The sequence below is a fragment of the Haliaeetus albicilla genome, chromosome 4, assembly GCF_947461875.1.
Source record: "Haliaeetus albicilla chromosome 4, bHalAlb1.1, whole genome shotgun sequence".
In the NCBI taxonomy this organism is placed as follows: Eukaryota; Metazoa; Chordata; class Aves; order Accipitriformes; family Accipitridae; genus Haliaeetus; species Haliaeetus albicilla.
The window spans coordinates 1,669,635-1,684,410 of record NC_091486.1 but is presented as its reverse complement, the minus strand read 5'-3'; the positions used below and the strand labels follow the sequence as shown (position 1 = coordinate 1,684,410).

The 14,776-nt window shown below is 45.4% G+C and overlaps 1 protein-coding gene across 1 annotated transcript in view; it reads left to right on the top strand.

Moving 5' to 3' along the window:
• KCNJ3 (potassium inwardly rectifying channel subfamily J member 3) overlaps positions 1-12,939 on the top strand; it is a 58,521-nt gene extending 45,582 nt beyond the window's left edge. Inside the window, exon 3 of the mRNA XM_069780618.1 lies at positions 8,739-12,939. Coding sequence (XP_069636719.1) covers positions 8,739-9,322 — 584 coding nt within the window. The 3' untranslated portion in view covers positions 9,323-12,939. The remainder of the gene's footprint in view (positions 1-8,738) is intronic.
• The last annotated feature ends 1,837 nt before the right edge of the window (positions 12,940-14,776 follow it).

Genomic DNA, 14,776 nt, shown 5'->3' with positions numbered 1-14,776 from the left:
CTTATTCAATAACATCCCAGTAGGAGGGAAATAATGCAAAAATGGGAATGTGGCAGATGGCTCTGGAAAAAAAATCTGCTCAAAGAAAGGAGCTGAAGGGGCTGAAATCAGCCCTGACGCACTCCTGCACGTAGGTAGAAGGGAGCAGATCAGAGTCTTTCAGAATAATATGGGGGTTTGGGTCATAAGAAAAATATCAGGCCAGATTTCAGATAGTATAAATTTCTGTCACTGCATTAAATGTGCATTAGACAGTTTTGTTCAGATAACTGAGATTCTGGCCCTGTTTTTTCAAAAGAATGGAAAATACTGCTGCAAACATCTACGGGCTGAGCGCAGAAGGGCAGCACTGAAGACTGCAGTGCTTTTATTTTTTCCCCTTTTTTTGGGTAAGGGGCTAATACAAGAGAGGGGAGGTTAGCTTACCTGACAATAGCCTGTTGCATTCCTTTACATGGGAACAGTATTAATATGTGCGGTGGTGCCTTGCTTTTACGTGCGGGTTTTATGACATTTTCGAAACCTGCTATAATACATGCTAATGAAGGGTAGCTGTGGTCCTGGTAAGCATCAAGATGAGCTGTCTGCAAGATGTCAGAAAACTATGTGTGTATGAGTGATTAAAAATTGCCCTAAGAAGAGGACCGGCTGATAAGAAAAATACCTTGGCTGTCACCGCTATTTTTTAAGTGTCAAGATAGCTCCTGGGAGAACAGCACAGTCTGAATAAACCAGGAGGTATTTATAGTGCCAGAGCATAAACAACGTGTCTAAATTGAGTAGCAGAGCAGAAGCCTGGGTTTGCTATTCAGTGCGATGAGAAATTAAAATGTTTAGCATAAGACTGATGTCTGACTCTTGCATAAATGCGTGCATTGCGTTCCCTGGCTTGCTCTGCTCCCTTGGTTCCCTTTTGCATACACGCTTAATTTGTTTAATCTGTGACCTCCTCTTGTTGGGGCAATTTCTAGATCTCAGGAATATATGGTGATTAAGCATTAAGTGTTCTAGAAAGGCCTGCTGCAGGTTGAAATTTCAAGAGAAACAGTGCTCTCGCTTGAGGAGTTGGCCACTGGACCCTGTCCCGTTGTATGTCAGACACCCTGAATTACCCATCACCCACAGTCTGTCCCAGCTCTGTGTGTGTTGAGTGGGTGCCTGGGGACACGTGTGGACCTCCACTCCGCCGTCTTCTGCACTGGTACCACAAGCTTGTGGGCAACGGCAGGCTCTCTATGGTTTTTTCCCACTTTTTCTTTCTGCTATGAAAAAGGGACGCGGCTCTTGTGGAGCTGATCCATAGGGCCACTGCTTTGCTTTGTATCTCATCCCAGGACCTATTTGTGTCGTGATGTAAGAAACCAGAGATTAGCTTAAAGAACAAAACAGGCAGTGTATCTGTTCACTCGTTACAGAAAGAACGAACTCAGATTATCCACAATTACCAAAATCCGAACTATTTTCTTCTTCTCACCAGTGCCGTCATCCCCCTCTCAATTCTCTCCTCTGGCTCTGTGGCATTCCCACTGCTGGCTTCGGAGCGGGCTGTGGCCGTGAAGGCGACAGGCAACGTCCTTGCCTAGTGCTGGCAGGGGCAGGGTGAGCAGGTTGTGTTCCGTGCCTTTCCCTAATCCCGCGTCTGCTGAACCACTCCTCGGTCACTGCCTGCATCCCGCAACATCCCCCAGCAGCCTCAGGCAGGGCTTGGAATTCACACACTTGAATTTTCATGAATTCACAGAGCACCTTTTTACAGTTGTTACCTTTAAGACTCTTTTTGTCTCTTGCATTTCAGGAAATGCCATATTTTTTTTCTCTTTAACAAAAAGGGGTTTTTATCGAAACATTGCTTTAAAAGTAATCAGAAGCATTAAATGCATAGATGGCGAGGTGGCTGCCCATCTCCCTTCTGCTAAAGAAAATCAGGCTCCAAAGATACCAGTACATTAAAGCAGACATTGACAGCAGACAGTGGCAGAGGCTGGCAACCACAAACTGACACAAAGTTTTATTGCACTTCAAACTATCATCAGTTTACTAAAAAAATACCCCCTGAAATTATGATGGGAAAATGTTAATGCTAAAAATAGGTGTTCTTTCCAAATAGATGGGAAGTGTTAGAGTTTAGACACCACACTTTCTGTCTGCTTAGAAACCCTTCCATCAGGCTGTACATTTCTCAGCCGTGCATGGTACAGCTTGTCATTTTAACTTACATTAAAAAATAATCTGGCAATGAACGTTGAGAGGAAAAGCTTGAGAGCATCCTTCACTTCAAGTATTGGTTCTGACCTCCGATTTCGGGCACCCATTTTCTGGCTTATCGCAGAACTCAGACAACTAATGGCATTTCAGATACAGGGTGGTGCAGGGGCCAGATGTTAACATCAGGATATCACGCTGTTACTTAGCTAAATGTGACAAAACCAGCTTCTCTTCCCGTATTTTCTCCACAGTCCTGGAAGAGGAAAGATTGCTGTGGAAATCATGCGACTCCTTTTTTCTACAGCAGTGTATCTTCCCTTATTCCTGCAAGAGTGCAGGATTAAGTGTGGTATATTTTTATATCAGTTCTCACATCAAGCTTTACTCTTGCCTTCATGGGCCTTAGATTGCAGTTGTGAATGAGCTTAATTCTTAGTAATTGATTTAACATTGCTGGCTGATTAATTTTTAACACATATTTTTGAGGCTTTACAGATAAAGTGTAGGTTTAAGGGAGGTAAACACCCCCCAAAATGCACAGAGAAACATGTGAAGGGAAGAGCCACCTGGCTGCACAGGTAGCATCTTGGACCCAGCTCAGGTCCAGGCATTTTAACATGCAGGGCCCTAGATCTTAATAAGAAAAAAGGAAAAAATCTGACAAAATGTCAGCATATTTGTGCATTTTTGCCAGTAACTTCTGCTGGAAGATTTCTCTTTGCTCCAGTCCTGGAGGGTGGGATGCCAAGATGCCCTTTTTGATGCCTTCGGGATGATGCGCTATTGAGTCATCATAATGCCAAAATAATGAACTCTCTCCCGAACTGGTTAAGATTAACATTTCCATGTTAAGAAGGACACCTCCTGGCGTCCCTGTGCCCAGCCCTTGGCCAGCAAATTGCAGCCCAGAAACACAAAAAGATTTAAGGTGAAATTTCTGGCATTACCTTGGAAGGAGAAAAGAGCCATATAACCTTTGTATGCCTAAATTGCTTCTGAAGACTTTGGGGAGGGGCTGTTAAAAGCTTATTAGTGATCTATGATTTGTCAACTATCAGCCAACTTCTGTAATAAAATATAAGAGGGTCCTATAAATAACAGCACGCCTGTGCAAGGCAATATATTACGAGTTCTAGAAATTGCCTGAATGCAGCCAGCTCCATCTGGGTACTTTAGAAATTTAGAAATAATTTGAGGGTTATTATAGGATTGAATTAGTCAAAGCACTTATTTACAGATTTTTTTTTGTCCTCCATCTGCCCCCTTATTAATTCGGGGAGGCAGCTCTCAGCTGTGCTGACAGTGAGTCACAGCGGTAGGATGCTTTGTATTTTCACCATTCTCTGGTCGCTTCAGGAGGGACTGTGTACCTGGGTACTTTAGGACACATCTAATTGTCTAAAGCCAGCATTAATCACAGTAATGACTGTAACTGAGCTCAGGCTTACAGAGCCCAGCATGGGGATGAAGGACAGGTTGTCCACATCCACCTGTGTCCAGTAACTTCAGCGGGGTATGCAGTGCCCATCGCAACCCAAAGCCAGCAATGGGGATGTTGTGGCCAACATACGTGGGACAGGACTTCGGGTGATGCGAGATGATGCTGGATTTTGGGTGGGGTTGGTGGCAGCAGCCGTTGTCCTTTGAGATACCTTCACCTTCCTTGGGAACTGGCCTTGTACTGTAGCAAAGCTAGAAGCTATCAGGATCGTTAACTGAATTATTAGGATTTCAGATGCCGGGGAATTCTGACCCCAGCATCATCCCAGTGGCACCAAACCTCCTCTGTGTTATGTTCTTACCGAGCGAGCATGCTGGGAGCTCCGGTCCCGGTCAGCCGTGTCTAAGTGTTCGCACAACCCTGTTTCTTGTTGGTGTTTCCTGGAAATGGGGTACCGAGTCTAAACCTGCCCTAGCCAGAGACAGAGAAAAAAATAAAAGCTTAAATAGTCTGCTGCTTGGCTGAGGCTGGGATAATTGCATCCACTTTTTCAGCTCAGCTAGGGCTCTAAAACCAAGAGTTCTACCTCATTAGAAATAACAACTTGTAATTAATAACTCATGATGTGACAGATAGATGCATTTTTCTCCAGTGATAGCACTTGCTTCAGATAGAGCGAATGCTGAAAGGAGAAGGCATGATTATTAAAAAAAAAAAAAAAAGATACTTTCATATCAAACTTGAGGAGAGAAATATATCAGTTTAACCCATGCTCATTCTCCAGAGCTGCTCCGCTGTATATTATTCAAGGGAGTTAACGGAATATTTTCCTAGATAGGCATGGCTGGGATTTTCCTGTGTTACGAACTGTGGCATTATGTGCCGGCCTCTACAGAGGGATGCCAGATCACTGCGGGTGGGTGTAAATGACTGAATTTAATCAGTAGCAATGTTTCTAATAATGTCTAATACTAAAGCTCTCTCTAACACCACTTCAGCCTCTGCCCGTGAGGAGATGAGTCCCAAAACTTTCCCCTTGCCTTCCTTTAAGCTCATTATTCATAATACTTTGAAAACAGAGTCAGCTCCTGGTTTCCGCAGAAGGAATGCAACTCCTGGAAACAGCGAGAGGTGATCTGGGTAGAGATGGTCCCAAATACGCAGGAGTGAGGTTTGTGAAAGTACGGGGTATTCAGACAAGGCAGCATTGCTTGCCCCCTTAGGAGCAGTGCTTCTGGATGAAAATCTCTTCCCTTGGACCTAGTGAACGATGGTTTTGCAGCCTCTGTTTTTGAAATAATAGAGAGGGGTTTTACTGGACATTTGATTGGGGTTTTATGCTGGAGTATGTGCGTAAGGGTACCTCTTTTTCAGGTGCCTTGTTGCGATTTATATGCAGGCAGAGCTTTGCTAATGTGCATTGCAATCACCGGCCGTTAACAGCTCTGGAGAGCACTTCGTGATGGAAGCGTGTGTTAGGAGTGATGAACAAAACGCATCGAAACCTTTTACTTTGACAAATGGATGGCTTTTTAATTATATGCACTGCATACAGCGTGTTTGCTTGCAAACGGGAGTTTAAAATTTATACTGCAAATGAATATTAATAATATAGACAACTTGGTAAAATTTTAACAGGCCCATTAACATGATGAAGGCATCGAAGGATCTGCTGGCGGCATACCCTGCTGATGAATAACTTCTTAGGGGAAAAAAAAAAGCACAAAACCCAAAAAGCCCTTCATACCAACAGGAGAGGAAAACTTATTAGCCTGACGTTAATGGCCTGATCCGTTAGAGCGCGTTGGGCGCAAGCCCATGCCCACCGCAGCGTGCGGTCCCCTGGTAGGTGTTCATCAGCAGCCGGACCCTGTGCCTCAGCATGGCCCAGCATGGCTCCCAGCCTCCTGCTGCTTTATGCATCTTATTTTTTAAAGGTCCAGAAAGAAACTACATCTGCATTAAAATAAAAGACCTATATTTATCTGAGCATAAATTAATGGAAAATAATCCTGAGGTAGTTATCAAGAAGGGCTATCAGTGGCGGGTTGCACCCAGCTGCTCCTGCTTTTTTTATGGGAAAACATGGGAATACCTGCTGATTCTCTGTTTGGTGCTTTGCTGTCCAGGCAGCCTGTTGAAGATGCAGATTGTGGTGCAAGTAAGGGGAGAGCAACGTTGTCAGCTTTAACTCTCCCAAGGAGGGAGCATGGGCCGTGTGTTAGGACACTTGCGAAGAGCTGATGCTTGTTCTGCGCAAGGATGTGGGTAATGGCTCCGGTCATCAAGTGCCTTATGCAACTCTGTTGTTATTGCTGGAAAAATACAAAGGAGATGGTTACAGCCGGGGTGGTTGTGAGCTGGCTGCTCGAAGTGTGTAATAGCAGAAAGGCATTGCAGAGCTTATAGCTGCGAGTCTGAGGCTTTGCTGAGAAACAGAAAGGGAAGGAAGAGCTGGGAAACACGGCAGAGCTGGAAGAAAACCTAAGAATTGATTTCTTGTCCAAGGGCTCATCAGAGCACGTTAGCACCTCTTAGCATCATCTGCTTAGCATGACAGGTATTCCCTATTATGACGAGTGTATTAGTTGCTGCTGTTCATCCTGAGAGACTATTAAACAATTTGCACCCTCGGGTTTGTTAGTGAATAAGACAAATTGATTTTAAAGAAAAATTATACACCTGCAAATATTTATCTCTCCAGTGAGCTTACAAAGGGTTGCATCAATGGAACAAAATGTGATGCTGATTTTCCTGAGATTCAGCTGATACATTTTTCGATAGGAAGCAAGTATAAAAGTCCTCCTTTGAAAGCCTACAGGCAGCAGCAGGTTTGGGAGCTGGCAGGATGATAGATCAGGATGTAGAAATAGCCTTGCAGACCAGCAGCTGGCAGGGATGGGAGAGCCTAACCCGGCAGGTCCCATGCCCTGGCATTGCCCCAGGCGTGCAGCGTCAGCTGTGGGAACTCGTGCGGATGCAGATGGGGATGCGGATGCAGGTGGGGATGCGGATGCAGGTGCCGGTCGGTCCTGTGCACTGGTCCCCTTCCCCGTGCCCTGGCAGCGTTGCTGACCCACGTATTTCCCCCACGCCCCTTATTACACTCCCCACAGCATTTTGATAGCACACAATAAAGCTTAATTTTTTTTTTTTTGTAGTGTTGCCAATGCAAAGAAAAAGCCGTGCAAGGGATTTCCACCCAACAGTCAGCTCTTTGCAGAGCAGTGTTGCTGTGGCCGTGGTGGCCACCATGGCGGTGTTCCCACGGGAGCCCTTTGGTGATGCCGGAGGTGCGGCTTACCCCCCTCAGCAAAGCCTGCGGCGCAGTGAGGTCGACGATTATCAACTTTTCTATACAGAGTGATTTGCATTTTAAGCAATTTGTTATCTAAAGCGTAGGTCACCGGAGTTAACCGGCCATCTGCTTCACAGGCACCGTAGACCCCATTCCAAACACGGCTCTCACCATTTGCATGTGTTATTAGACGTGTTCGTTTGCTAATGAGGTCTCCCTCGGAAGTCAGGTCTGAAGAAGCAGAGAGGGAAAGGTCTGGGCTTTCGCGGCAAAGGTACGGCTAATGAACGGCTGGAGACTAAAGGACACAGATGGAAGAAGTACTCATTCTAATTACCATTTTTCTAAAAATTGCATGTTTTTTTCTAAACCCATTAGGTATGTGATTGCTTCCACTTCACTTTGTAAACAGAACTGAAACACATGGTGACTGAGTGGAAATACACCATAAAGTATAAACCAGTGTCCTGTCTGAGGCTGTGGGAAGGGGGTAGGATTGCTTGGTCTCCGGGTGTGCTCCTGCAGGTGTCTGAGCTCAGGTGAGGTGCCATCACGGGCAGTGGGAGCAGCGGTATGTGCAAAAAAACCCGTGGGTTCATAATTTTCTCCTAAGAGATAAAACAGAAAACTGAGATTTATGTCTCGTGATATATTCAGACGTATTAGCAGTAGAAATCGCTATGTGAAACTAAAACTTCGATTCCATTAGCAGTAACAGAAAGAGTAATAAAATTTTATTTTTCTGGCTGTATGTTACCAGGCGCATATCCATCCCCCGCTCCCCCTCGCTACAGCCCCACTGTTTTTCTTGTGCCTTCCAAAGTTTCCTTTAATTTTCTTCTGACTTAAAGGTGTTCTTGCCAGCTAAGCAGAGGATGTGTTTGCAGAGGTAGATTTAGCTTCCTGAAAACCAAATGTCATATTTCCAGTTTGCTATACTAGGATAAAATGGCAGGGTAATTCTATTTACAGATTGCTACAGATACCATTTTAAAAAAAATTATAAAAGAAGCAGCAGGATTTTTTTTCTAGAAGCCTGCAGCAATCCACGGTCATTGTTTCCCTCTGATTTCCAAGGTCAGGTGGGTCACCAGGACGGCCAAGTCTGGGTGCTCGGGAGGAGGACTTTTACTCCACGGTGGGAGGCGGTGGAGAAAGAGGAAGGGCAGTGTTGTGCCTCTTAGTCGTATTTCTTCTCCCCTGCTAATTTATTGAAGCTTGGATCTCAGCCTGGCAGCAATGGATCTGTGAGCAGATTGCTGGTGAAGCCCTTGAAGAGGAGTAAATGTATTTCATAGGACATACCTACTGCTCGCTGGTGGGTTGGAATCCACTAATATGGGCTTGGTTTGTGCATACGATGCATAAAGCATAGGGTCTGGGTTTGTATGCATTTGTCAGTATGATGAAAATACGGAATAACTTAGTAATACTTTAGCATCCTGACAAGTCCAACTTTACATTGCAGTTAGCAGCTCTTGCTAATTTACTGCCAGGGGTATCAGTTAGCCCTGTGTTTCCCTATGTCACCAGCACCTTCAAAAGTGTCCATAATAATAGATGCGAATTATTCAGTTACACTCCTTCCTCTATTGTTGGCTCCTTTCACCTTGAGGGTAACAATTTAATAGCTACTGTATGTAAATGGCAGGCATTCTTTTCTTTTATACATTTTCTTTTATACATTTTAAAACATAAAATGTGTTTCATTGAAATGTGCAAAAACCCCCAAGCTTTATGTGCATCCGCAATTGTCCATAACTCGTGGAAGTTTTTCTCCCTTGCTCGTTGCAGGGATGACGTGCCAAGCCAGGACATCCTATACTGAGGACGAGGTGCTCTGGGGTCATCGGTTCTTCCCTGTTATCTCCTTGGAAGAGGGGTTCTTTAAAGTCGATTACTCCCAGTTCCACGCGACGTTTGAGGTCCCCACCCCGCCGTACAGCGTGAAGGAGCAGGAGGAAATGCTGCTCATGTCCTCTCCCTTGATAGCGCCCGCAGTGAGCAACAGCAAGGAAAGGAATAACTCGGTGGAGTGCCTGGATGGTCTTGACGAAGTTGGCACAAAACTACCTTCAAAACTGCAGAAAATAACTGGGAGGGAAGACTTCCCCAAAAAACTCCTCAGGATGAGTTCCACCACCTCAGAGAAGGCCTACAGCATGGGGGATTTACCCATGAAACTCCAGCGGATCAGCTCGGTTCCCGGGAACTCGGAGGAGAAACTGGTGTCTAAAACCACAAAGATGATGTCGGATCCCATCAGCCAGTCGGTGGCCGACCTGCCGCCCAAGCTGCAGAAGCTGTCAGGCGGCGGCAGGATGGAAGGGAACCTTCCACCCAAACTGCGAAAGATGAATTCGGACCGCTTTACATAACCCGACGGGACTTCTAGCTACCATTTAGAGCTCGAACTGCTACTGGCAAGGGCAGCGTGGGCAGGAGAGCAGGCCCTCCACCAGCCATATGTGTGCTAAACTCTGTGGTCCCCGGCACACCGGGAGGCAGGAGCATCCCCTCGGTAGCGGTGGCTGCGCTGTAAGTACGAACGACGGGACAATCGGCGAGCTGATGTTCATTGGCATGTAGTATCACAACACGCATGCAATAATAGTGTGCAATTTTTGCATATAGTTTTATGGCATGACTCCTACTATATTTATACTGTATATTCTGAAAAATAGGGAAAGGGGCGTTCCTTTCCCCTGTATTTCTTAAGAGTAAGTAGTAGGTAAAACATGCGAGTGGGTAACTTTCAGGGTAAGTTATAATTTGATTTGAAAATGGGTTTGGCGTTCTTTTTTCTGATGTGGATCGTGATGTTTTGTTCAACAAAGTAGTTATGGTGCATGTCTGTTTTTCTTAAAAGAAGGTGTATTAGTTAATTCCTAACACCAAATCTGCTAGCCTTAAATTAACTGCTGGTTTCTATTTTGCTTTAACATTTTCTTGGGGTTTCTTTTCCTGCCTCTAGGCTACCAGAAAAAAAACCTAAAAAGTATTTCATAAGGCATTGTTCAGAGAAGAAACTTGTATGAATAAGCCTAGGCAAAACAATAAATGAATGAATAAAATTCACACTTTAGATACGGTTAGTAAAAATTTTTAAAAATCTTGGTGATTTATAATATATGTGCAAGAAAACCATTTTAAATAAGCAGGACATGCTTGATTTCTCGTGTTGCTAGAGTAGCTAAACATGAAAATAGCTGAATGTCTCCATGAAGCCAAGCAGGCATTTATTCTGGACGAACTGCACTCCAAAGGCAGAATCGCAATTCCCCCTAACTCCACAGCGCCTGGATTTCGCTCCCTCTTGCTTTGACGGCCCAGTTGGGCCAGTTGCGATGCAGGTGATGGTTGCGGGAGCCACAGTCTCGCAACTGGAGCTGTGCGGAGTCGCGGCAAGTCCCGAGCCCGGGCAGGCGCACGGCTCCCCGGCCACTGGCTGCTGGCATCGCTCCTTACTGCTTTCTCTATGGTGAAAATAATGTTTAAACACGTTCTTTAACTGAAGTTGACCCTGTGGGTTTCAAAATGAGTAATACTTTGTATAAATGTTTGGTTTGATATCCTTCTGTGCTTGTCTTCGGGTTTAATTTTCCATCTTGTTTTGCTCCAGCGGGGCGGAGCCGGGAGGGCTGGGTGTTGGGGGGTTGCCCCCCCTCCCGTCATTGTGGCTTGTGGTGCTGGAGCACCCCGAGCCACCCCAGACCCTCCCCAAAATGCTGAAGGTCGGCTGTCGCATGCCCAGGGGCACCCGTGGTCTGTGGTCTGTGTTTGGGGGCCAGGTCATGATGGCTTCCCGGGGGCTCCTTCTTGGAGGAGGGGGTCTGGGTGAGATGGAGCGATGGGTGGCACGAGCTGGGTACGAAAGCCACCGCCAAGAGCGGCCAGGAGAAGGGCTCTGTGTGACATCGTCTGTACGTAAAACCCTCAAGACCACAGCCAGGTGGTCCCAGACGCGGACATGCGTGTGACGTAGCTGCGGTCACGGACGGGCACTGCTGACTCGCGGGCTTGGGACCGTCCTGCACAAATGCTGACGCTTGCTACAGTAAGTCATAACAACAGGTCTGATGATCTTTGAGGAAAAAAAATTGGTTTTGTTATAAATGTTGGCATGGAGTAAGGACTCAGAAACTCAGCACTGCTGGAGGGTTGGCTCAGACACCACTGTGGCTCAGTGCTTTCCCTGGAAGTTGCAGCGTAGGACCCGTCAGTTGTACACCCAAGGACTTTATACTAACTTCCAAAGTTTCTCTTCATGGTTTATCATGATTTTTGAGTGGCGCTGCATGCTTTTTACACCTTTGGCTATACTTCAATTCTCTGCACGTTATTGTTGAAGGGAAGGGCGTGCATTGCTCCCTGTGTGCTGGTCCTGTGCTCTACGTGCGCAGTGAGCAGATTGCTGATGTGGCAAGGTAAAAACTGGACTCCTGTTCCCCTGTTTGCTAACACTTCCTCAGGTTGTCTTGTAAAATACTGCTGATTTTTGTACCACACGTAACTCTTCTACCAGTCCTTGACTGACAGCAAAAATAGCCATGTACAATTGCCAGGTGTCAACAGTAAAAACCCCACGAAGTCCAAACCAGAGAGCCAAGAACGTTAATTGGCATGGTAAACACTCAGCTAGTGCCACAGCCGAGTGATGAGTCCTGCCAGCAGGCTTGAGCAGATTGGTCTGGTTTTGAAAGAAGGGTCTCCAGCAGCTTGACCTCTCCTCAAAAAGTCCTTTCTGGGGTGGATGGGGGACCACTGCCTCCTTCCCGGGGTGCGGCTGGAGCATGACCCAGCCAACCCACTGCCCTGCTGTGACACTGCAGTTGGACTAGATGATCTTTGTAGGTCCCTTCCAGCTGAAAATATTCTGTTCTGATCTATTCTATTCTATTCTATTCTATTCTATTCCCCTGTGCTGCCCCCAGTTCTGTGGCTCTGGTACGGAAGCACTGGTGCAAGGTGGGGTCCCCTGGGGGTTGCCCATCTTTGCTGAGTTCTCCTGCCATCAGCTAGGGGGATGGCTCATGGTCCGGTTGACTTTTCTTTATGGAAAAGTAAATGTGGCGTGTCCCCAGACTAAGAGCAATGGTGTTTCACCAGCCGTGCCCTGGGGCCACCAGCATCCTCCCTCCCGAAAACCGTGGGGAAGGTGCCTGGCTTCCCGTGCCTCGGCAAGGTGGCTGCTCAGCGGCTGCAAAGTCCTGCCTTCGGGAGAGCCAAGTGGTGTTTTTCTTTGGGAAACTGTGTACAAGATAGATTGAATTAAGTAGGAGCAGTGTGGATGTGTTTTACAAATTGAACTTAAAATAGGTGACAGGGAGAAGTGCTGTAGCTGTAAAATATATTGGCAGTCTGAGTGGCTGCAGCTTACTCAGTGCCTGTGTAAAAATATCTGAAAGTATGTGAAACACTGGAGAAGTAGCCTCACTTTTATTAAATTAATGCCATAAAAAATATTAAGTTATGATTAACTGAAAAGTTTGATTTTTTAAATCAAAATATGCACCTGTCCTTGCTGGATGCAAGATTTCTGAGGCTTGTGGTTTGTCCTGCAATGCGTTATGTATGTTAAGGTGACAATGTATGAGTCTTTCATTAATAAGAGTGAAAGTACAAACATGGATGATAACTTTCTTTAGTTATTTATTTTAGGAAGTTACTTCTGATTAATATTTCATTTTTATTGCTGTGGCCACTTTTTTTTTTTTCCTAATTAACATTTAGCCCAGCCCTAATGCTTATGCTAAGAAAAAGTAACTGTTTGATTGCACAGCCGGTCTGTGTTCTCTACTGCTGAATTTATGCTTGAATTATATTGTAAATTGTACATATTCAAATTAGAATAAACTAAATGCATTTTCTGGCATGCAGTCTATAACTGTATAAATGTACAAGTTTATTTGAATTATACAAAATAACAAACTCTTGTATTCATTAATACTACAAGCTCAGTTTTATCTAAAGCTATATTAAACTTTCAAAAATCGTTCGGTTTAAATGTGTTTGTCTTTTATCCCATCCACTTTTTATTACTTTAATAAATGACTATGGATTCAAGCTGTTTAAGGGCTCCTGATTTCACATTTAATGTGTGCAAAAGGCCAATCTCTTGATTGCTGTTAAAAGCAGCAAAACTAAAACCTGAGTTTAGTTGAGCTGCATTTTCAGGGTCTCTGGAGACGGTCTGGCTGAGCCCAGGCACAGAAAATCCAAGTCAGGAGTCCGCAGGCTCCTTCCTGAAGGACAGAGAAGAGCAGAGCCCAAGGTACGTGCTGAAAACCCGTAGACTCTGTAATTCAGGCAGCCCTGATATGCCAATGTCCTGCTGAATTTCTGAACTTTACATTAATTTATGAAATGCCATTTCCTCTGTAGCACAGAGACTGGGGAGCTCTCTTTCCCTTTGCATAGAGAAGTAGGATTTTTTGTCATTATCTCCCCCATCCAGCCTCAGGAATTAAAGCTCCAGAAATCAATAGAAGCTATCAGGTCTCTCCCCATGAGTAGACCAGACCTTCCTCTTTGGTTTTTACTATAAATTGCCCCATTCGTGCCTGGGGATCACCACTCAGGGTGAGCAAAATACGTTCTGTGCTAACAAAATAAAAATAATTAAAAAATGACAAAAGATATGTGATGATAGCTGACTTTTTAACTCCTTCCCCTCAAGAGGCTGCTGAATGAAGGTTACTAGAACATAACCGTATTTTGTTTTTCCCTGTTAACCACCTTGCCTTGCTCTCAGTCCTGACCTTATATTGCTGGTCCACCATACACTTTCCCTATAGGCTAATACAAATGTATTTCTTCCATACTTTTAGAAGGGATGAGATAGTAGAAGTTGGAGATTTCTTTGCTCCTGCACCTGGTTTCCATTCAGTTTTATTCTCGATGTTATTTCCACATCCCCCAGTCCAGCATAACGAGTCACCCAGGAATGCCTGTATCAGCCAGTGGATATCCTGGCTTGCAAGGAGCATCCCTGGGGAATCGAGGAGCTGTCCTGCTGCTGCTGCTGCCTGTGTTAAAACCGCTGCAAACCGAGGTGTCGGTGCTGCACTTGCTGTAATTGAATTACTGCGTGCGGCAGGACAGAGGCACGACAGCACGGGGCTGTATCAATCATCCCGCAGCATCAGGTGCAGAATACATTTGAATTTATTTCCTCAGCCATGGTTGCAACAAAGTGAATTTGCAGGGCTTACTTGGCGATATGAAAATGAAATTGCGGGTAGGTTTTAAATGCCTACATAGGAAACATACCTGCCGGGGAAGAGGGGCAGCTCTGTGCCCTGGCAGCCCCACAGCAGCCCTGGCTCTGCCGGCAGGTTGAGCTGCAAACCCCAGCACGGGCAGGATTTATGGATCAGGTCACCTCTGAAGGCAGCTGCATCCATATATTTTTTTAAAATATTAGATGGGGGTGACAGGCAGCTCCTGAGCGTGCTGCCACTTGTACCAGCCACCCTGTGACCGAGCAGGAGCGCGCGGGGGGGGCCAATAAGGGTGGTTCAGTATTCACATGTGATACGTAGAATTACCACTTCCATGGATTTGAGGTGATTTACAGTTATGCTTCTCACATTTCCACTTTACAAAAAACAGAAAAAAAAAAGGGAAAGAGTGGGGAAGAGAAAGAGAAGGAGAGGGGCGGAGAGAGAGCAAACTCATCCTTTTACGGCAGCCTAATTTTTGTATGGTTGTAAGTACTATTTAGCCTGAGTGCAATACTGGTTTTGTTAATCTGTTTACACCACTTCCAAGCGCTCTCTAATTGCTGCAGAAATGCACTTGAATTATTATTCCCAAGACAGACATCTGTG